Genomic DNA, 24,787 nt, shown 5'->3' with positions numbered 1-24,787 from the left:
TTCCCGCTCAGTTTTTTTTAAGCTTTTTTTTTTTGAGCGTGGCACCATTCATTTGAATGGACCTCCCTCCACTCCAAAAGAAGATCATGTACCAAACCTTGGCACAGAGCCAGGAGTGTTTGCGGTCGTGATTTTTTTTCACTCGACAATCGTGGCAAAATCGATTTAAAAAATAATGGCATCACAAACACGTTTTGCCACGCTTCTAGAATCGTGTGCAGAATCGCAGAGATTCCGCCCGCGATCCAAATTGCCTAGGTGTGAATGGAGCCTTAGTGAGTCAGACTCGGACAGATTCACTCATCCCCACTACAGGTATCCAGTTTCCTACAAGACCCGCAGACTGTCTGAGGGCTTGTTTACATAAGCAGCACCCTCTGAAGAGTGATTGCGGCTTATTGTGTTTCAGAGGGCATTTGACAGATAGTAAGAAGGCGTTGTCACCTCCTCACCTCCTGTTTTAGCCCCTTAGGAGCTGCACCACCATGCCGCAACTGCATGCACAGCCCCATGCAGCTGAATGGTTCACATTTGGCATGTGGTACTGCCTGCTGAACACAAAAGATCAAGAACTACCCATGCTAGGATATAACAAATGAATAACTAAATAAAAGAACAATAAATTGTGTACAAAGGACTGCTGCTGCTACAAAGGTATTTGTTAACCCCCCAAAAAAATGTATATTCTGGTCCCTTAAAGCAGATTACACAGAAAATAATAGAATGGATCTTGCGAGCCAACAATGGTAATAATAAAGTGAGCACGTAGCGTGACCAAGCTGCAAACGCTAAACACGTTTCATATTCGTGCAGCTAACACTCCAAAATTAAAATAAAAATGCATTTGCGCTAGGAAAATAAACAATACAAAAATAAACATTTATATAAAGTGCATAACTATCAAAAAATATATAAATAATTATATAAAGTGCATAGCTATCAAAAAAAAATTTTTACCCAGAAATCTATTGTAATCCGTGCAATATTAATATTGTGATACAACAAATAAAGTGCAACATGCGAAAAAATATTGAAAATACAGGTGTAAACTCCGGCTAGAGAGTATCCACTCCTTCACCCAATTGACCTATAAAACCATAAACGTTCATCAAAATTATATCATGAGTGCACAGATTCAGTGTTCATCAAAAAGTGCTTCTCATCATGCTCATCAAAACCAGTGCAGAACTCATAACATGCTTCGGTGCTTTTCCAGTGTTCCCCAAAAGCCTATGCGCTCACCTCAGAGTGTGTGACACAGTACCTAAACTATGCCCAAACACGCTTGGGAGCCACTCCTGGGCTCTAACGATATGCAGGTGATCCCACTGAAGAAGGCACGTGATCCCTGTGCCGAAGACGCGTAGGGGAGGGGCCAGGACGGAGCTGTCAGCAAGGATAGTGAGGCGAGGCAGATACACCGCACCGCACGCCGTACCAGCGATCTGGTTCTCACATACAGAGCCCTGATTAGGATGGTGCACTCATGAACCTACATCATGTGAGTACCCCTATGAAGGGATTATTTACTTTTAAAAAAAGTCTTTACAATATCACACTATGGAGCTTTTCTCTTTTATCCATGTTCTGGGATGCTACTGATTGAGCGAGTTGGATTTCATCACCTGCATATCGTTAGAGCCCAGGAGTGGCTCCCAAGCGTGTTTGGGCATAGTTTAGGTACTGTGTCACACGCTCTGAGGTGAGCGCATAGGCTTTTGGGGAACACTGGAAAAGCACTGAAGCATGTTATGAGTTCTGCACTGGTTTTGATGAGCATGATGAGAAGCACTTTGATGAACACTGAATCTGTGCACTTATGATATAATTTTGATGAACGTTTATGGTTTTATAGATCAATTGGGTGAAGGAGTGGATACTCTCTAGCCGGAGTTTACACCTGTATTTTCAATATTTTTTCGCATGTTGCACTTTATTTGTTGTATCACAATATTAATATTGCACGGATTACAATAGATTTCTGGGTAAAAAAAATTTTTTGATAGCTATGCACTTTATATAATTATTTATATATTTTTTGATAGTTATGCACTTTATATAAATGTTTATTTTTGTATTTTTTATTTTCCTAGCGCAAATGCATTTTTATTTTTATTTTTGAGCAGATTACACAGCACAGTGCTTCTGTTATGTAATCTACTCCCTCTAAACAGTAAAAAAAAACCTAAACCTACCACTTCCTGCATGCCCTCTCCAAACAGACCACGATAACCAGGGCAGCTCCGCCCTGATCACCGTGGTCAAAGTGCCTCCCTCTGTGATAGGCTGCCTGCTCTCCTCTCTCCTCTCTCCCCCCTCACCTCCTCCTTCCTCCCTGTCCGCGCCCTCTCTGTCTGTCTCCGGCCCTGCCCCACCCCCCCACCGCTATTATTTTTATATTAAAATATAAAATTTGTCACTGCCAGCCTTTCTATTATACACTGTGTATGTTGTATTTAAAAACGAGTGCTGTAAATACTGAATATCAGCTGTCTCCAGGCCGGTCACGTGACTTGCGGCCGCTTTCCAGCTCTGATGGGTGGCTTCTGCGGAGGAGAAGAGTGGCCACGTGATCTCCCTCTGACATCAGAGGGAGATCACGGCCCCTCCCACAGAAGACATCTATCAGAGCTGGAAAGTGGCCACGAGTGATGAGACCTGCCTGAAGACAGCTGATATTCACTATTTACAGCGCTCGTTTTTAAATACAACATACACAGTGTGGGCTGGCATAGACTTATAATAATACCTTAACAAACACTTTAACTACTAGACATGAAAACTCACTGTCTTATACTTCAAATTTAAAAGTGATATATACCGTGTTTCCCCAAAAATAAGACCGGGTCTTATATTAATTATGGCTACAAGAAACACACTAGGGCTTATTTTCAGGGGATGTGTTATTTATTTATGGTATGTACAATATTTTCACATATATTCAAATACAGTCATGTCATCTTTAAAAAAATATATATATATATTATTTCTATCTATCTATATATACAGTCAGGTCCCTAAATATTGGGACATCGACACAATTCTTATCTTTTTGGCTCTATACACCACCACAATGGATTTGAAATGAAACAAAGATGATGTGCTTTAACTGCAGACTTTCAGCTTTAATTTGAGGGTATTTACATCCAAATCAGGTGAACGTTGTAAGAATTACAACAGTTTGTATATGTGCCTCCCACTTTTTAAGGGACCAAAAGTAATGGGACAGATTAACAATCATCCATCAAACCTTCACTTTTTAATACTTGGTTGCAAATCCTTTGAAGTCAATTACAGCCTGAAGTCTGGAACGCATAGACATCATCAGACGCTGGGTTTCATCCCTGGTGATGCTCTGCCAGGCCTCTACTGCAATTGTCTTCAGTTCCTGCTTGTTCTTGGGGCATATTACCTTCAGTTTTGTCTTCAGCAAGTGAAATGCATGCTCAATCAGATTCAGGTCAGGTGATTGACTTGGCCATTGCATAACATTCCACTTCTTTCTCTTAAAAAAACTCTTTGGTTGCTTTCGCAGTATGCTTCGGGTCATTGTCCATCTGCACTGAAGCGCCGTCCAATGAGTTCTGAAGCATTTTGCTGAATATGAGCAGATAATATTTCCCGAAACACTTCAGAATTCATCCTGCTGCTTTTGTCAGCAGTCACATCATCAATAAATACAAGAGAACCAGTTCCATTGGCAGCCATACATGCCCACGCCATGACACTACCACCGCCATGCTTCACTGATGAGGTGGTATGCTTTGGATCATGAGCAATTCCTTTCCTTCTCCATGCTCTTCTCTTCCCATCACTCTGGTACAAGTTGATCTTGGTCTCATCTGTCCATAGGATGATGTTCCAGAACTGTGAAGGCTTTTTTAGATGTTGTTTGGCAAACTCTAATCTGGCCTTCCTGTTTTTAAGGCTCACCAATGGTTTACATCTTGTGGTGAACCCTCTGTATTCACTCTGGTGAAGTCTTCTCCTGATTGTTGACTTTGACACACATACACCTACCTCCTGGAGAGTGTTCTTGATCTGGCCAACTGTTGTGAAGGGTGTTTTCTTCACCAGGGAAAGAATTCTTCGGTCATCCACCACAGTTGTTTTCCATGTTCTTCCGGGTCTTTTGGTGTTGCTGAGCTCACCGGTGCGTTCTTTCTTTTTAAGAATGATCCAAACAGTTGATTTGGCCACCCTTAATGTTTTTGCTATCTCTCTGATGGGTTTGTTTTGTTTTTTCAGCCTAATGATGGCTTGCTTCACTGAGAGTGACAGCTCTTTGGATCTCATATTGAGAGTTGACAGCAACAGATTCCAAATGCAAATAGCACACTTGAAATTAACTCTGGACCTTTTATTGGCTCCTTGTAAATGGGATAATGAGGGAATAACACAGTCAATTGTCCCATTATTTCTGGTCCCTTAAAAAGTGGGAGGCACATATACAAACTGTTGTAGTTCCTACACCGTTCACCTGATTTGAATGTAAATACCCTCAAATTAAAGCTGCAAGTCTGCAGTTAAAGCACATCTTGTTCGTTTCATTTCAAAACCATTGTGGTGGTTTATAGAGCCAAAAAGGTTAGAATTGTGTCGATGTCCCAATATTTATGGACCTGACTCTGTGTGTGTGTGTGTGTGTGTGTGTGTGTGTGTATATATATATATAGATAGAGATACATCTCTATCTATATATAGATCTATAAATATATATATATATCCTGATCCTTTAAAGTATGATAGGCATCACAGTGCTTGTGCTGTGTCATTTACCCCTCTCTCTATGTTCTAAAAAGCCTGGAATAAAACAATAGAAAAAATTTTTAAAGGTTCCTGTGTCCCCTGCCTTCTCTCCCCCTCCCCCTGTTAGCTCAGAGGTCAGCATTATGAAATTCTGTAATCCCAAAACCTTGGTAAGGTCATTGTAAAATAATGTAATCTGTTCTGTAAAAAGACCATATAATGTGCAATGTGTCTCTTTGTGTAACTTAATTCTGGAAAATACCTCAGCACCGCTGTGCACTCACGTGACCCGCCAGAGCTCTTCTTTCCTGCTCCGAATATTGCAGAGGGAGGGCCCGAGATCTCCACTGATGTCAGCCCGCACCAAACACTGCAGAGGGAGGAGCTGCTGACGTCAGCCGAGAGGAGAGGAGAAGATCACTGGCGGGTCACATGAGCACTGTAAACAAGCTATTTTCCACAATAAAGTTATACAAAGAAATGCACTGCACATTATATAATCTTTTTACAAAACTGATTACATGTTTTTACAAGGACTTTAACAGCTTAAGGACCAGCCACCACAGTTATACTGCGGCAGGTTGGCTCCCCTGCGCGAATCGCAGGGGGGGGCTCTTTCGTGCCCACTGCACTCTACAGAGTGTGCACGCGGGTCGGGGGGACTCGATGTGTGCTGTTGGCCCGCAATTGCCTAATACAGAGGCAAAATAAGGCTCTGCCTTTGACAAGACGGATCCCCATTCTGTCAGGGGACATGTCTGAGATCTACTGTTCCCAGTGATCGGGAACATTGAACTCTGTCATGTCCCAGGCAGCTGATCCCCCCCCCCTCCAGTTATAACACACCTAGGGAACACCGTTAACCCCTTGGTCGCCCTCTAGTGTTAACCCTTTCCCCGCCAGTGTAATGTTTACATTGATTAGTGCACTGATCAATGTAATAATGTCACTGGTCCCCAAAAAGTGTCATTTGGTCAGATTTGTCTGCCACAATGTCGCAGTACCGCTAAAAATCGCAGATCACCACCATTACCAGTAAAAACAATAAAAAAAAAAATAAGTCCCTAAATCTATCCCATAGTTTTTAGACGCGATAACTTTTGCGCAAGCCAATAAATATACGCCTATTGCGATTCTTTTTTACCAAAAATATGTAGAATATATATCGGCCTAAACTGATGAATACATTTGGGGTTTTTTTTATATATATTTTTGGGATATGTATTATAGCAAAAAGTGTCGCTCTTTGTTTATAGCGCAAAAAATAAAAACCACAGAGGTGATCAAATACCACCAAAAGAAAGCTCTATTTATGGTAAAAAAAAGGACGTAAATCTTGTTTGGGTACAACGTCTCATGACTGCACAACTATCATTTAAGGCAACGCAATGCTGTATAGCAAAAAATGGCCTGCTCATTAAGGGGGCAAATCCTTCCGGTCCTTAAGTGGTTAACTAGGGCTTATTTTCAGGGTAGGGCTTATATTGCAGACATCCCCCGAAAATCACGCTGTCTTATTTTCGGGGTCGGGCTTATATTCAGGGAAACAGGATACATTAAATTACTTTACATAATCAAAATAAAGTGCTCATATACAAAGAAAGTGCTCAGTTTCCTTATTTATATAATCTAATTATAAAGTGCTAATGCTCAAATAAAAAAATCTTGTGCAATCTTACAGAAACTGTGCAAACCACTTCACTTCATACCTCAAACTCTGTGCTCCCCTCAGATTGTCCCACCCTCACAAAAACTTGTGGACTGTATGCCGTAGAATTAAAAAGGAGCTCCAGCCCCCCCCCCCTTCCAAAAATTAAAAATACTAATCAAATACTGTAGCTGCTGACTTTTAATATTAGGACACTTACCTGTCCAGGGATCCTGCAATGTCGGCACCCCAGCCAATCTTTTAATCGGCTCTCAGGTGCCCCTGCCACCATTCCTCGTAAGGGAGACCAGCAGTAAAGCCTTGTGGCTTCATAGCCGTTTCCCTGCAGCGCATACGCATTCTGAATTGCCCTGGTAGCGGTGGAAGGAGGAGGGGGCCAAACTTGTCAAAAACAGGTCCCCGCTCCCCCCTTCCCCCTCAAATGTGGCAGTGGGGGGGGGGGGGTGGAAGCAAACAAGCGGAGCTTGCCTTTTTTGGGTGGAGCTCCGCTTTAAGAGTCATAAGCACTTGTTTGCAGGCTTTGCAGATATGTGGTACTCTCAGTCGCTTCTTGTCTCTCCCCTCTCCTCCAGGTGCAGCATGTTATGCTCTATGGTAATCTTCATAGAATGTAACTTTTATGTACAGAGTCAAAATCCCTTTTCACCCCAACCAAAGGTTGTGATTATGTATACCTGTGTATCACATAGAAATTTGAAGTGTAGGACAGCGCTGTGAGTTTTCATATGTCTGCCTGCTGAACACAACTGGGGATAATTCTTGCCATGCCACAATTCAAGGTATCACAGTTGTGGCATTTATACATCCCCATCCCCTGCCTTTGCAACTTAAGCGGGAGTGGTTGGGTGGCAGCAAATATGCGGTTCAGCCATGTGGTTTTACCGAGCCTCAACCGCAAGTGTAAACAGAGCATTCTTAGCTTCAGGTTGGGGCAGTCACAACAGCTGTGTTCTCTGTGGTACTCACAACTTCTACAGAGCTGAGTCCAAGTAGCCGCTCCCTCCCACATCGACACATGCTGAATTCCAGGATGTAGATGCTTCTATGTATCTCTAATTTATTAAACTTTTTTTTTTTTTTCAAATAACATTATTGCTATCACATAGGGGACAAATGGCCCCCATGTGATACCATTTTTATTGTGATAGATTCCCTTTAATGAAACATCTTAAACCCCTGATGTGTCCCCTGAACTCCACTGAAGCTAATTGGGTATAATGTTATACTTTCTGTCTTGTGGTCTATCCGTTCTGGATGAAGTATGGTATGGCATTTGGACATTTATTTCCTTTATTTCATTTGGTGAACCAGCCAGTAACACCCTTGGACACCATAATTGTCATTCTGGGGAGAGGGAAGTGTTGCACACACAAGCAGATTTAGCCCTGGTTCACACTGGAGCGATTTGACATGTCAAATCGGTGGCAATTGCTGTCAATGGCACCATCCTAAGCGGTGCGACACCGCATCTACAGCGCTGCACTGGTTTCAAAAAGTAGTTTCTGTACTACTTTCCGCGATTTCAGGGTGCGATTTACATTGACATCTGTGCAGAAACCTGCACAGATGTCTCTGATATCATGTCCAAAATCGAGACTGACATGTGGGAGTGAAATCGTGTGAATTCAGCTGAACTCCCAGGGCTTCATTCCCGCAGCTCAGTAAAATCTGGGCTATGATGGACTTGACTAAAAAATTACAGCTGAAATCCAGCTAGCCCTTTTTAGGCAGTTAGAGAAACCGTTTTCTTTGCAATAAAGATTTTACATACAGTGAATTAATACAATCTGACCATTGCAAGCAAGTCTCTGTCCCACTGCCAGAATGCAGTGCTGTATACTGTCTGTAGTAGGGGGTATGTTCAGTCAGTACATAGTGCCCAGCAAGTACACTTGTAAGGACAGCAAATAGTTAGTTTGGGCCAGCTTGGCCCAAACTAACTATTTAAAGGGACATTATACTAGGAGCTACGCTGTAAACTGCTTTTACTGCTTGTTCAGAATATGTAAAAACTTTAGTGCACAAGATCTGGGCACAGGTTCGTTTTCGAATTTCAATATTTTTTTATTAAAGGTTTTCACAAAGAGTAGAAAAATAACTGTAAATGATTGAATAACGATTGAATAATGCACAGTTTACACTGAAGTGCTCATATATCAACAAAAGAAAGTGTTTGCATTATCAGTCAAAGGGAAAGAAGCATAAGGCATGTAGCCCTGAGCCCCACGTTAGCTATAGAGTTTTACCTCGGAAGTGCCTTTCCCAGGCACATCCGAGGCATTTGATTGCAAACATAGGAGTTTATGCACATATATCATCGACCTAACAATGATGTCTTGCATAGAGACTGCAAGTACATGGCCAACTCGTTAAAGTTTGATAATTGCTTAATAGCCAATGAGGGACAATGGAGCCTGGGCAGGGCCGAATTAAGAGCATTACGGGCCTGGTGCTGAGGATTTTGGTGGGCCTTAAGGGCTGTGCGTCGGCATGTACCCTGAGGTGAAAGGGTGCAGCGGCGCAGGCCCAATGCTATGGAAGTTCCAGGCTTCCATAGGAGCCCTGCATTGGCGTGCGTGGCACACCCTGAAGTGAGGTTGAAGGGCACAGCTAAGACCTAACAGGTGCAGACCTAACACAACACTAAAGAAGCTGAATACATGGCTTTCATTAGGACTGCCCGCGGATCCCACCACCCAGCCCAGGCGGCGCATGCAGAATGCACAGAGTGCTGGGTTCGGAAGACCGTAACACACAGTGCTCTGGGGTCAGGAGACTGTAATACACAGAGCGCTGGGGTCAGGAGACTGTAATACACAGAGCGCTGGGGTCAGGAGACTGTAATTCACAGAGCGCTGGGGTCAGGAGACTGTAATACACAGAGCACTGGGGTCAGGAGACTGTAATACACATAGCGCTGGGGTCAGGAGACTGTAATACACAGAGCGCCGGGGTCAGGTGACCGAAATACACAGAGCGCTGGGGTCAAGAGACTGTAATACACAAATTACTGGGTTCAGAAGAGCATAATACACAGATTACTGGGTTCAGAAGAGCTTAATACACAGATTGCTGGGTTCAGAATAGTGTAATACACAGAGCGCTGGGTTCAGGAGACCATAATACTCAGAGCGCTGGGGACAGGAGAGCGTAATACACAGATTGCTGTGTTCAGAGGTTTGCTATGGACACTTCTGCCCCCACAGCCAAAGCTTACTCTGCACCCTTCTCTCACAGATGTCTGCAGCCACTTCCTAACCTTCCCCCAACAGCTAAGCTCTGCACTCTGTTGCTTCAGCTTTGAGTCCTGCTTTCCCACTGCCCTCACCTTTGCACAAAAGGACCCCCCTCCCTTCACCTCTCCCCTTCTCCTCTTCACCTCACCCCCCCTCACCTTTGCACAAACTGCCCCCCCACCTTACCTCAGAAGCAGTCAATCTCAGCCTCCCACACAGTCCATTTGTGGCTCTGCCTCTCCTTCACTGGACAGCAGCAGTGGCCGGCAGTGAGATGGTTCAGCAGGGGGCATCGGCATTCGAGCACCAAGTTGTTTCTCAGCCAGCGAGCCCTGGTGATGCCCATAACATATCCATGCCCCGGCAACCTTGTCTGTGTCCGAGTGCTGTGCAGGGAGGTTCTGAGGGAGCAGTGCACTGTCACTTCTGTGTTTACAAGTGAGAGAAAATAGCAGTGACAGTGAGTCTGGCCAGCCAGAGACAATCTTAAGGTAGGGGCCTGGTGTTACAGCTCCAATAGCCCCTATGTTAATCTGGCACTGAGCCCGGGACTCACTCCCTTGTTTTGGATGAGAAGGAGCCCCCCTCCTTGAAGAGGGGACCCTCTATCGCTCGTTACTAGAAATGCATAATCAAAACCTTTCAAACACATAATTCAGACAAAAGGGAGAAATGCGAGGTGGGGGGGTGTAAGGGGAGGGGGAAAATCCCCTGCGATCCGGCCCGTGTCACCAGAAGGGCATATTCAGGAATACTCCAGGGATCACCAGTAAAAGCGGAGTTCCACCCAAAAGTGGAACTTCTGCTTTAAGTGACGTGACCCCCTGACATGCCACGTTTTGGCATGTCATTTTTTTTGGGGGGTGGATACCCTCTTTTTAGAAGCATCCAGCTCCCACTTCCTTCCGGGGCTCCGTGGCACCAGAAGTAAGTTCACCTCTCCCCCTCCCTCCCTGCAATCTTCTGGGACACGTCACAGGTCCCAAAAGATTTCCCGGCCATTCTCAGTGCGCAGCGTGGCTCACGCATGCGCAGTGCGTGCCTGGCTGTGAAGCCACAGCCAGGCGCCCACAGTAACAATGCTAGCGCCATGGAGAGGAGCGGGGCTTCCTGCGCCCACATCGCTGGACCATGGGACAGGCAAGTGTCTGATTTATTAAATGTCAGCAGCTACACTTTTTGTAGCTGCTGACTTTTATTTATTTTTTTCGTTAGAACTCCGCATGGACCCCAGACCTTTTCGACACCTTCACCCTGTCATTTAAGGCTGCCGAGAGCCTTTCATTAACCATGAGCCAGGAAAGCTTGTGTTTAAGCTGGTCAAATGGAATGGCGGCCGATCTCCAGTTTCTAGCTATGGTGATTCTAGCAGACATAAATATAAAAGCGAAGCGTCGTCTCTGGTTTTTCAACCCTGCAACCCAACAAGGCATGTTTGGGTGATTTTGTTAGACTGATCTGAGTAAGGGAAAATATGAAATTGTAAACTCTGATCCAAAATCGCCTCACCTTGGAACATTGCCACCATATATGGTATGCCGTTCCATTCTGACCACAGCCTCAAAAACACTTTGGAAAAGCTCCCGGGACATAGGTAGCCAATCTGGTCGGCACCATGTACCATTTCAAGAGAACCTTATAGTTGGCTTCTATAATCACAGGTTCGCTTTCAATAAATATGGATTGATTTTTTTGTCAAATGCTTATATTTACAGTGGGGACGGAAAGTATTCAGACCCCCTTAAATTTTTCACTCTTTGTTATATTGCAGCCATTTGCTAAAATCATTTAAGTTCATTTTTTTTTCCTATTAAAAAAGAAAAACTGAAATATCACATGGTCCTAAGTATTCAGACCCTTTGCTCAGTATTTAGTAGAAGCACCCTTTTGATCTAATACAGCCATGAGTCTTTTTGGGAAAAATGCAACAAGTTTTTCACACCTGGATTTGGGGATCCTCTGCCTTTCCTCCTTGCAGATCCTCTCCAGTTCTGTCAGGTTGGATGGTAAATGTTGGTGGACAGCCATTTTTAGGTGTTTCCAGAGATGCTCAATTGGGTTTAAGTCAGGGCTCTGGCTGGGCCATTCAAGAACAGTCACGGAGTTGTTGTGAAGCCACTCATTCGTTATTTTAGCTGCGTGCTTAGGGTCATTGTCTTGTTGGAAGGTAAACCTTTGGCCCAGTCTGAGGTCCTGAGTACTCTGGAGAAGGTTTTCATCCAGGATATCCCTGTACTTGGCCGCATTCATCTTTCCCTCGGTTGCAGTCGTCCTGTCCCTGCAGCTGAAAAACACCCCCACAGCATGATGCCGCCACCACCATGCTTCACTGTTGGGACTGTATTGGACAGGGGATGAGCAGTGCCTGTTTTTCTCCACACATACTGCTTAGAATTAAGGCCAAAAAGTTCTATCTTGGTCTTATCAGACCAGAGAATCTTAATTCTCACCATCTTGGAGTCCTTCAGGTGTTTTTTAGCAAACTCCATGCGGGCTTTCATGTGTCTTGCACTGAGGAGAGGCTTCCGTCAGGCCATTCTGCCATAAAGCCCCAACTGGTGGAGGGCTGCAGTGATGGTTGACTTTCTACAACTTTATCCCATCTCCCGACTGCATCTCTGGAGCTCAGCCACAGTGATCTTTGGGTTCTTCTTTACCTCTCTGACTAAGGCTCTTCTCCCACAATAGCTGTTTGGCCGGACGGCCAACTCTAGGAAGTGTTCTGTTAGTCCCAAACGACTTCCATTTAAGGATTATGGAGGCCACTGTGCTCTTAGGATCCTTAAGTGCAGCAGATTTTTTTTGTAACCTTGGCCAGATCTGTACCTTGCCACAATTCTGTCTCTGAGCTCTTCAGGTAGTTCCTTTGACCTCATGATTCTCATTTGCTCTGACATGCACTGTGAGCTGTAAGGTCTTATATAGATAGGTGTGTGGCTTTCCTAATCAAGTCCAATCAGTATAATCAAACACAGCTGGACTCAAATGAAGGTGTAGAACCATCTCAAAGATGATCAGAAATGGTCAGCACCTGAGTTAAATATGAGTGTCACAGCAAAGGGTCTGAATACTTAGGACCATGTGATATTTCAGTTTTTCTTTTTAAATAAATCTGCAAAAATGTCAACAATTCTGTGTTTTTCTGTCAATATGGGGTGCTGTATGTACATTAATGAGGGAAAAAAAATAACTTAAATGATTTTAGCAAATGGCTGCAATATAACAAGGAGTGAAAAATTTAAGGGGGTCTGAATACTTTCCATCCCCACTGTATGTTACAGTTTAACATTTTCATTTTTACTGTCTCCATTTGCAATAAATGTAAGAGCACAATCAGGGCAGCTAAAATAGACCACGAGACACACATAGTGGCATAGTGGAGGAGAGTAAAAAATATCCAGCATTTTTCAAATATATTAATCAAACCATATTGACCCCATAAAGGATGATCAGGAGACGGAAACTCTACTAAATCCATTCTTCCCCTCAGGTTTTGCAATGGAAAGGGAGGGGTATAGTAATAAAGACTATATTGTTAGTAATACATCAATGAATGTACCCTTGTGGCTAACAGAAGCCACTGTCCAAAAAAACTTAATGAAAATAAATCACCAGGACCAGATGCCTTGAACCCGAGAGTCCTCAAAGAACTTAGCCAGGTAATATCCAGACCATTATTCCTAAATATTTGAACAGCTTGGCTACCAGAATGGTACCAGCTGATTGACGAAAAGCCAACGTGGTAGCAATATTTAACCACTTGCCTACTGGGAACTTATACCCCCTTCCTGCCCAGACCAATTTTCAGCTTTCAGTGCTCTCTCACACTTTGAATGACAATTACTAGTCATGCAACACTGTACCCATATGAAATTTTTGTCCTTTTTTTCCACACAAATAGAGCTTTCTTTTCGTGTTATTTAATCACCACTGGGTTTTTTATTTTGTGTGCTATAAATGAAAAAAGACTTTACATTTTGAAAAAAAGCACATTTTTCTTTGTTTCTTATAAAATTTAGCATATTAGTAATTTTTCTTCATAAATTTTGACCAAAATGTATACTGCTACATTGCTTTGGTAAAAATAACCCAAAAAAGTATATATTATTTGCTCTGTGTGAAAGTTAGAGAGTCTACAAGCTATGGTGCTAATCATTGAAAATTGATCACACCTGTTGTACTGACAGTCTATCTAATTTCTTGAGACACTAAGGCCTCATGCACACGAGACGCTGTTAAACTCGCGTTCAGAGGCAGTTGGACACTCTTTTGTGTTCAGCAGAGTTTGCACTGGCGTCTCGTGTGCATGAGGCCTAACAAGTCAGAAAAGTACAAATGACTCCTTTTTGGAAAGTAGACATTCCAAGCTTTTTAGTAAGAGGCATGGTGAGTTTATTGAATTTGTCATTTTTTTCCCACAATACTTTGCAAAATGAAGATTTTTTTTCCACAAAATTGTCATATTAACAGGTGATTTCTCATACACTGCATATGCATACTTACAACTATACCCCAAAACGTATTCTGCTACTCCTCCTGAGTATGGGGACATGTGTGACACTTTTTCACAGCCTAGCCACATAAAGAGGCCCAACATGCAGGGAGCACCCTCAGGTGTTCTAGGGAAATAAATTACACATCTCATTTCAACTACTTTTTGGGCATGACATTTTTTCCACAAGTTTTTGAAAAATGTGGGGGGAAAAATGAAACACTTTTTTTTTTTTTTTTTTTTTACACAAAGTTGTCCATTTATAAGATATTTCCAACACATAGCATGTACATACCCCAAAATACAAAAATGCATTCTGCTACTCTTCCTGAGCATGAGAATACCACATGTGTGAGTCTTTTACACAGCCTGGCCACACACAGAGGCCCAACATTGAAGTAGCACCTTCAAGCATTCTAGGAGCATAAATTACACATCTAATTTCTTGACTACCTATTACACTTTTTAAGGCCCTGAAGCACCAGGACAGTGGAATTATCCACAAAATGGCCCCATTTTGAAAAACAAACACCCCAACGTATATTCTAGGTGGCATAATGAGTCTTTTGAACATGTCATTTTTTCCCACAAGTTTTTGGAAAATGTGGAAAGAAAATTAAAACACTTTTTTTACACAAAGTTGTCAATTTATAAGATATTTCTAACGCATAGCATGTACATAGCAAAAATTACACCCCAAATTACATTCTGCTATTCCTCCTGAGTATGGCAATACCACATTTGTGAGACTTCTACAGACCTGGCCACATACAGAGCCCAACATCCAAGTAGCACCTTGAATAATAGGCTAGGGTTAGTTCAGGAGCAGGCAGAGGTATGTACAGTTTAGACAGCAGGCAAAGGCATGGTCAAATAACATGTCAGGGTCAGTTTAAGAGCAAGCAGTGGCATAAGGGGTCTAAAGGTAAATGGCAGAAATTGATAATTGATAATACTTCACTAATATTGTAGAGAAGTATGGTAACGGCGGTAACAGTCACCTATGCAGAGGCCTGGTTGGGAGGGACACTGGGGGACAATAATAAGAGGTGTCTCTTCTAACTCCTCCTCTGGAACACACCCTACTTTTTTTTTTTTACGTCTTTGACCTGATTGTCTAGGAGGGATTTTCTCAGGAAAGTGGCATTCGTGGACTCATCGTGGGATTATCACATCTGATCGAATGTTTTCTTGTGGGCCATTTGGTTATATAAGGGCAGTGATGATTTTCTCCTGATAGCCATGGAAGGATACGGGTCTCTCAGGGGATGTGTGGTATATTACATAAGCATTGTATATGGCAAAATCAAAAAGATAAATTGAGACTTTTTTTATACCAATGGTGGTGGGTCCTTCTCGTAGCCAGGTAGAGTTGGGTTATTTGTTCATTGAAGGCCACTCCCCCCATGAACAAATTATAATCATAGACGCATGTTGGTTTTGAGATTGGGCCATTCTTTCCTGGGATTTCCACGCAGGTGTTATTGTGGATGAAGACCGCATGTAGACTTTTGTCCCTCCAGAATTTCCTCGTCACGCAATCTTGTTGTGTCGCCTCTTCTTAGCTTCATATTAGCGGGCCTTTGGGGGAAGCTCTTCCTGTTCTTTCTCACAATGCCACATGCTGGAGTCTTCCTCTGGTGAAGGTTTAGGAAAAGGGGCAAACTGGTGTAGAAGTTATCTACATACAGGTGATAACCTTTTTCCAGGAGTGGGAATATGAGGTCCCAAACGACTTTGTTCCTATGTAGTCTGGGCATTCAGGGTGATGCAGCTCGGTGTCCTTTCCTTCGTACACCCGGAAAGCATAGGTGTACCCTGTGGCTCGGTCACATAATTTGTAGATTTTTACCTCATATCGGGCCCTTTTGCTGAGGATGAATTGCTTGAAGCCCAGCGTGTCGGTAAAGTGGACAAGCGACTTATCCAGGGAGATATTTTGGTCCCATAACTAGGGGAATTTTTTTCTGAAAAATTGTTTAGAAGTGGCCAAATTTTATATAACTTGTCATATGCTGGGTCATTTTGAGGAGGGCACTGGGTGTTGTCATTATAATAGAGGAACCTTATTATCTTCAAAAATCTGATTTTGGGCATTACTGCTGAGTAGATCTGTATGTGGTGGATGGGGTGGGTGGACCAGTATGAACGTAACTTAAATTCTTGGTAAAAACTAAAAAAAGAAATCTATTGGGGCAAAATTATCTGTGTTCACCTGGACTCCTGGCTGGGCAGTGAAAAGGGGGATGTTAGCTGCTCCTGAGTTAGGAGGAAGCCACAGAGGGTTCTGAAGGGCATAGGGAAGGCTGGCATGGGCCCTAACCCTTTGGGGCTGGGGTGACACCCCACTAGTACTTGGTCTTTCTTGCAGAGGTACTGCACTACTAGTGGATGGCACTTCACTGCTGGTGGATGCCACTGCCTCCTTCTCACCAGAACACCTTAATTTGGCGGGCACACTATCCTCCTCCTCTGAGTCTGTCATTGTCCCATTGCTTAGCACTGGCTCGGAATCGGAATCTGAGCCAGAATCCGATACAAAGAGCTCCCCGCTGCTCTTGTTGGTTGGACTTAGAATTTGGTAGGCCTCCTTAGTTGAAAATTATTTTTTAGACTAAGCATGGTGGTGATGAGGCTGCACAGATGGATGCTGATAAGCCTGCACTGATGAGGCTGCACGGATGTGCGCTGATAAGCCGCACTACTAAACTACACTATGGCACTGTGACACTGATGGCACAGTGGCACTATGGCACTGAAGCACTGATGGCACTGATTAGCGTGCCACGCTGGAGCTCCGATCCTGGCATCCACTCTCAGCCGTTTAACAGCACTCCTGTTCACTGGACGACGGATTTCGCCTGTCAGCTTCCCCTAATCATTCCGGACGCTAGATTGTGGCTCCGATGGGCCCCCCAGGATCCCGCAAGTCTAAATCGAAGGCTCCCCGCCCACCCCCACCAGCAGCCATCTTGGCCACGAGGACTCCGACATCAGTCATGGCGGCCAGCACTCAGACCTCTGCTGAAATGGGGGCCGCTGACTCCTCCACCGTACCCGAGATCCTGGCAGCGATCACGGCCTGCAAGGAATCACTGACAACAAAGATAGACTATCTGACTGTGGATGTCGGCCTGATCCGCCAGGACCTAGACAAGTTCCAGTCCTGGATCTCGAAGGTGGAGGAGAGGGTCTCCACGGTAGAAGACACGGTCCGGACAGACTCCATGGAACTCAAGGCTCTGCAGATCCAGGTGAAGGCACTCCAGGAGAGGGCAATCAACACCAAGAATCGCCTGAGGCGTAACAACATCTGCATCCTGGGCCCACCTGAGAGGGCAGAGGGTCCCAGACCGAAAAGCTCCTGCCACCCTGTTCAATTTTACTGACCTCCCTCCCACATTCATGGTGGAGAGAGCCCACAGGGTCCCGCCACTCCCTCCGCGGCCTGGGACCCCAGCACACCTGTTCCTGCTGCGAATGCTGAACTACCAGTACCGCGACAGTGTCCTGGCGGCTGCCCACACCATGCCGGAGATTACATATGAAAATGCCAAGCTGCTTTTCTTTCCTGACTTCTCCCAGGAGGTGCAATGCTGCCGCAAGTCCTTCACGGAGGTGAGGAGAAGGTTCAGAGAAAAAGGAATTGGTTTTGGCCTCCTGTATCCTAGCAGGCTAAGAATCACTGACGGTGACCGCACCCGCTTCTTCGATACACTGGAGGCTGCTTCTGAGTGGCTGGTCACCCGTTGAGGATACATCTCCTGGGAGGCTCGATCAGCCCTGCATCACTGTGTTCAGCTATGTATGCCACCCTCCGCCACTGTGTCCCCCTTATGAACTGGTGAGGCCTTACCACCTTTCCCCCCCATACACCTATGTTTTGCAGTCACTTCCAGCAGCCTCCCCAGTTTGCCCACCATATTTCATTGATGTCTGGACTGCTGTTTACATCTCTTTATTGTGGAGCTCCAGAGTAAAACCCAAGGATTTTTCCCCCATATGATTATTGTATCACCACTTTTGGCCATAGTGCTCTGGACTAGTGACTACTTTCCTCATCTTCTTCAACCCACACCACCCCCTTGGTTTTAGTGTTAGCCCTGGTGGAAGCCCTCTGCGGGCTATTGTTACACTTGTCCCCCCCCCCCGTCCAGAGACTGGCTGCTTGTCTGCGAGATAACCTGACCTCGCAGCTTTTTTTCTCAGATTTATTGGACAAATACTACACCTTACCTGTTTACGGTTATGGTTTATGGGATTAGGCCCGATCTGTGCCCTCCTTAGTTGTAGAAGGATGTGCACAGATCTGGGCAGGGATGGCACCCCGGTGCCACAAGGTATCTGGTGTGCACTGTTATGTTTTGGTTATGTTATGGTTTTTTTTTTTCTTTTCATATCTTATTGTGCTATGCCTTGGTGTTGGACCCCTCAGTATCTGCTGCTCCCAAGCTGTCTTGTGAAATCCCCCGCTGTTCCTACTGTGCTCATGGCTGCTCCCAACTACAATGACACCATCAAATGACACCACCTTCACTATCCTATCCTGGAATGTTCGTGGTTTAAATTTCAAATTTAAAAGGGCACTTCTGTTCCGCTACCTCAAATCCCACTCCCCCAGCCTGATACTACTACAAGAAACGCATCTTGTGGGCAGCAAACTGATGGCGCTTAAAAAAAACATGGCTTTATAGAGCAATTCATGCCTCATACTCAACCTTTGCCGTGGAGTGTTCATGTTGATCTCTAAATCCCTTCCTTGGGAAGTTGAACATGTCCACATGGACCCCCAGGTCAAATATGTGCTGGTGGTCTTGAATCTCTGGAGTCAACTTTATGTAGTGGTGAGTGTATGTGTACCTCCTCCTTTCTCCTCTACAATATTATACACTATCATTGAAAAGATTGCTCCATATTGCCCGGCTAAACTACTTCTTATGGTGGACAGGCCCAACCCCCCAAGCACTTCTCCGCGGAGTTGAAGGCGTGGGCCCAGGCATTGGGTGTGGAAGAGGTCTGGAGGTGGAGATATCCTGTTGATCGGTCCTACTCCTGCTTCTCCGCCACTCACAAAACGGCCTTCCGCATAGATCTAGCTTTTGTTAACCCCTCTCTAATGTCTGATGTTCTTGAGACGCTTTACCTACCTAGTGGCCTCTCAGACCACAACCCCTTGAAGCTCACAATTCGTTGCCGGGGCTCGCACACTTCTGCTCTGTGGAGACTAGGGCCCCACTGGATTGCTCACCCTGAGATGATAAAATTCCCCCTCTGCTCACGGCATACTGGGAACATAATGTAGGGTCCTCTTCACCAGAGGTCACGTGGGATGCCTTCAAGGCATATACCAGAGGCCACTACATCTCCTCTATTTCAGCGGTCTGTTGAGAACGAAAGGAGCTGATAGTCTCCCTCCAGAGAGCTGTAGACTCCTCCTCTGCAGAATATGCTGCCAACCCCTCTGAGACCAATTTTGATAAATTCCAGGCTAGTCAGAGGGACTTACATCTTCATGTGACCGAAGCTACCAGACTTGACCTATACCACACTAAACAGAAACTTTTTAAGCAAGTGGACTGCAACGGACGCCTATTGTCAATGTTAGTGCACCATGACCGGCCACTGACCAGGATCCCAGAGATCAAGCTGCCAGTGGGGGTATCGGTTTCCTCACCACAAGGTATACTTGACGCATTCCGCAATTTTTATAGCTCACTGTACACCTCCGTTTTGCCAACAGATTTTGACCCCAGAGATCTTGCGGATCACCTTGATCCTCCGGCTCTGGGATTGCTGTCAGACGAAGAACGAGCCAGATTGGTGGCACCGATCACCTCAGAAGAGGTCCTCGGGGCCATTAGGTCCTTCCCTGCGGGGAGGTCTCCAGGTCCAGATGGCCTCCCCGTGAAATTCTATAGGGTCCACGGGAGTCATCTGGCACCAATCTTGGCCTCCCTATATTCACATTGCTTACAATCAGTAGAGCTACCGCCCTCCATGTACCATGCACATGTGGTGCTGATCCACAAACCACCCAAAGATCCCACCTTATGCGCCTCCTATAGGCCGATTGCCCTCCTTAATTTAGATTTTAAGAGTCTCACCAAACTGATTACCATAAGACTTCAACCCCTATTGCCCACCATTATCAAGACCAACCAAACCGGCCAATAGATCCACCGACCTCAACCTACGACGACTGCACACTAACATTCACGCTCAACACCTTAATCAGGGCTCCAGGGTAGTGGCATCGTTGGACAAAGAAAAAGCCTTCGATACAGTCGAGTGGCCTTTTCTGTGGGAGGTCCTCCACAGAATGGGTTCCCTTTCGTGTTCATCCGATGGCTACAAACAATCTACAAGACTCCCACCTTGGCCATTAAGCTGGGAGGGGGCCTTTTCCATCCCTTCCCATTGTCCAGAGGTACCTGGCAGGGCTGCCCTCTCTCCCCGGCCTTGTTTGCCATAGCCATCGAACCAGTGGCGGAAGCTCTCCGCATTTCCCCACACATTAAAGGGCTTTGAATCGGCTGGCTGGAGGAGAGGGTGGCTCTGTATGCGGATGACCTCCTCCTCTTTCTTAATGACGCAGGACCATCATTAGAGGGTGCCCTGCGAGTGTTAAACACATTTGCTCCTATTACCGGGTTGAAGGTGAACTGGCCTAAACCCTCCTTGTTTCCCATTGATGCGGCTGCTCGTGTAGGGGCCTCCCCGGATCTTCCGCTCATATGGGTAGAGCAGTTTCGTTACCTTGGAGTGGAAATATCTAGGAAGGCCACTGATTACATATCTCTAAATCTGTCCCCGGTGCTCCTGGAGGTTTGGGTGAAGCTGAAGGCATGGGAGTCCCTACCCCATCACTGTTAGGCAGTATTAACCTAATTAAAATGAAGATATTGCCAAAATTTACATACCTTTTTAGACACTCACCACAGTGGATTCCACAATATTTTTTCTCCCAACTCAACAAACTGTTCACCTTTGTCTGGGGTCCTCAATCCCCAAGATACAGATGGACCACACTGATGCGTCCTACCTCTCAATGGGAACTAGCATTCCCAGATTTCCATAAATACTTCCTGGCCGCCCAACTGTTCACTGCGTTGTGGTGGTTGGACCCTGATGTCACCAATTCAGCGGTGCTACTGGAGGCGGCTGTGGTGCAGTCTCTCAAAGCTCTTAAATTCTTACTTTTCCGTGGCCCATGTGCCCCGTGTGCATTAACCCCTTCTATGATCACTACCTTGCGGGCGTGGAGAGCTGGCCTCAGACTTGAGCGATATCCCGCAGAGGCACATTCGCCAAACGCTCCACTTTGGTGTAAACCCAACCTAGCTCAGATATATACGATTCCTGAACCCCACGCCTAGACTAAATTTAATACAAAATTACTTTCTCAATTCACTAATTTCATTACCTCTGTTACGCTCTTAATTCAATATCCCAGAATCATATTTCTTTAGATATATACAACTCTCCCATGCCTTCAGCTGCCATTTCTCCCACGCTAACCCCTAGCTTATGCAAGCCTCTCTTGAAGAGGTCCTGAGGCTGGACTGCACCAACAAACCAACCTCTTGGATATATTTACATCTCCTTAGGGTTTCACTTCTTGATCTGGAGAAACTCAGGGCCCGCTGGCTCCAGGACGTCCCAGAACTTGACCGAGATGACTGGGATGATATCTGGGACTTTCCATTCCGGTCCTTGGTCTCCATCAGAGACCGCCTGATGCAATTTAAACTGGTCCACCGAAAACACTTTACCCCCTCTAGACTACACAGAATGGACTCTAATCTCTCCCTGGAGTACTGGAGATGTGGGGGGACCCTGGGGGACTTTACCCATGTATTCTGGACCTGCCCAGCTATTACTGGGTTTTGGGAGGAAGTAATGTCATGCATCCGCCTAATCAGTGCTATCCCCTTACAGCTTTCTATATCTGTCTGTCTGTTGGGTCTCATTAAACAGCTGTTTCCCACTGTTGTGGGATGCACTTTGGTGAGCCTTTTGCTGTTTTATGCCAGAAAGAGCATTACACTTCATTGGAAAAAGTCGGCTCCACCTGCAATTGAATTTTGGAGGCAGCTGGTGAACGAGAGCCTACCCCTGTACAAGGATACATACTCCAACAGAGGCTGTCCCCAGAAATACCAGAAAGTGTGGTCAAAATGGTTAGAGGAACCATCTACAGCTTAGATGGGTGTAACAGAGTCTGAATAAATGATAGCCTCCCCCCCCAGTCTGAACTCATATTTAACTTTACTTCCTCCACGAAGGTTTGTAGTGAGCAGGATATGTTCTATGTCTTTTCACCTTCTGCACATGTGTGGGAGCATGGGGTTGGCGTCTACGCCATCTTTCCAGACTCCATCCATGGGATCCACACCTTATTTAGCGTAATGGTGACTGACGCTTGAATGTAATATTGAGTTCTACTGATGTACACTTATGTTACCCATGTGAGGGTCACTAGTGTGCCTTTTTATTGTGTTTTATGTTGCTTATTTGTATGTGTCTTTAACACCAATAAAAAGATTTATTTACAAAAAAAAAGGGTCATGATAAATCACGAGTGCTCAGAATGGTCTGGTGTGGAAAGTGGGATGCCCCAAGGCTCTGGGACCTATTCTGTTTAATTTATTCTTAAATATATAGAAGTTAGCATAAATCGCTCAACCACAGTGTTTGCTGACAATACAAAGCTAAGCAGGGCAATAACTTCATAGCAGGATATATAAACATTACAAGAATACCTCAATAAAATAAAGGGGTAGGCAACTACATGGCAACTGATGTTTAATGTTGAAAAATATAAACTAAAGCACTTGGGGACTAAACATATAAATGCAAGTTACTCGCTAGGGGGAGAACCTTTGGGGAAACCAGGATGGGACAAGATCTGAGGGAATCCAGGATGGAACACAAGATCTGGGGATCCTAGTAGATCACAGACTTAGCAGTGGCACGCAGTGCCAAACTGCAGCAAGCAAAGTAGGCAGAATATTAGCATGCATTAAAAAGAATATTTACTCAAGAGACAAAACAATAATACTACCACTGTACAAAACGCTGGTGTGGCTGCATCTTCAGTGTGCCTTTCAGGTCTGTCGTTAGTTCTCAGAAACGATGTGCTGGAACTGGCGAGTCTAGAGAAGGGCAACAAAACTAATACTAGGACTAGGAACGACTGCAAGCATTAAACGTATTCTCCCTGGAGAAGAGAGGCTTGAGGGGATATGATCTCAATATACAAATACCTCAATAGTGATTCTAGCATAGGAAAAAAAAACTATTCAGTTTCAGGGAGGTTAAGAAGACACACAGCCACTCAATGAAATTGGAGGAGAAGCAGTTTAACTTTAAACTGTGTATGGGTTCTTTACTGTCAGAACGCTAAGGATGTAGAACTCCCTTTCACAATCGGTGGTGTTAGCAGGAAATGTCAATAGTTTTGAAAACTTAGATGGGCATCTTAGCAAACACAGTACACGGGGATATGAGAGATGGTATTGACATAAACACACACACATCTACACCCACATCAGTTGAACTGGATGGACTGTTCTTTTTATTCAACCTTACAAACTATTTAACTATGAAATTTGTTGTACTGTATATTTATGTAGGTATGTATAGTAAAATTTTTATTTTATTTTATCAGATACAATACCAGGAAGACAGTGTATGGCCTCTTGCTTTTTTCTTCTGCGGCAGTTTGATGATGTCTTGATCTATCTTAACTCTATTAAGGTTAGTCCTGATGTTGTGTTACAGTATATATATATGGACAGTAGTTAAAGCACTTTGCCCAGCTGTGTTTAGATGGTGAGAATCACTGTTGCCAGCCTACCATATTAAAATTGACTGACATGACACCCAAAATTTACTGGCACAGCCAAGTTTTTACTGGCATTTCCAAACGTTACAAAATTACAGTTTTATTTGTAAATATTAAGGCAAATATATTTCTACTTTTATTTTCGATATAGTAAGTAAGCTCAGGGACTGGATTCAGGAGAGCAATATTTTAAAATGGGCAGGCATATACACATGAATTTGACTCTCACAGTGACACTGACAGCAGTGTGCAGCAGCACAGATAACACTTCACCGACACCTCACGTCCCCTCCTGAGTCACAGTGACAGTCTCTCTCCACGCTAGGTGGTCTCTTCAGTCCACTCCTGCCCAAACAGCACTGACCATCCTGCTCCTGACTTGCCTTGGTCCTGTCCCTCAGACCCGCACATGAGAGGCACTAATGGTCTCGGCCAGCCCGGGACCAGAACTGTGCATGCGCAGTTTCGAGCCAAGCATCACAGTCATATTTTTAGCTGGTTATATTTTCCTGTCCGTGGCATTTACTGGATGCCAGTAAAAATACTGACTTTTGGCAGCACTGGTAAGAATAATAGAAGAGTTGCAGTCTCAATAAATTTGTTTAAAAACAATATTCAACAAGAACTCTGATAAAATGGCATAAATTGAATACTTTTTTAATATCCTGATAAAACGGATATATGAATTAAAGGAGGATTCCACTTTTTTTTTTTTAAACCTATACATTTACCCTTTTTAAAAAAAGCAAAAATGTGTATCTATTTTTAATTTTTTTTTTGCGTTTGAGCCTGCA

General features: G+C 44.5%; 1 protein-coding gene across 6 annotated transcripts in view; it reads left to right on the top strand.

Moving 5' to 3' along the window:
• The window catches only part of IFT56 (intraflagellar transport 56), a 1,103,321-nt gene that overhangs the window by 870,624 nt on the left and 207,910 nt on the right, over positions 1-24,787 (top strand). For all 6 annotated transcript variants that reach the window (XR_012235287.1, XM_073592705.1, XM_073592704.1 and 3 more), the window contains one exon: positions 23,817-23,905. Coding sequence is in view for 5 of the 6 variants with exons in the window: in XM_073592705.1 (XP_073448806.1) it covers positions 23,817-23,905 (89 nt within the window). In the remaining variant the exon portion in view is untranslated. The remainder of the gene's footprint in view (positions 1-23,816; positions 23,906-24,787) is intronic.

The sequence above is a fragment of the Aquarana catesbeiana genome, linkage group LG07 (genome assembly GCF_042186555.1).
Source record: "Aquarana catesbeiana isolate 2022-GZ linkage group LG07, ASM4218655v1, whole genome shotgun sequence".
Taxonomy (NCBI): domain Eukaryota; kingdom Metazoa; phylum Chordata; class Amphibia; order Anura; family Ranidae; genus Aquarana; species Aquarana catesbeiana.
This window is presented reverse-complemented; position numbering and strand designations above follow the sequence as displayed.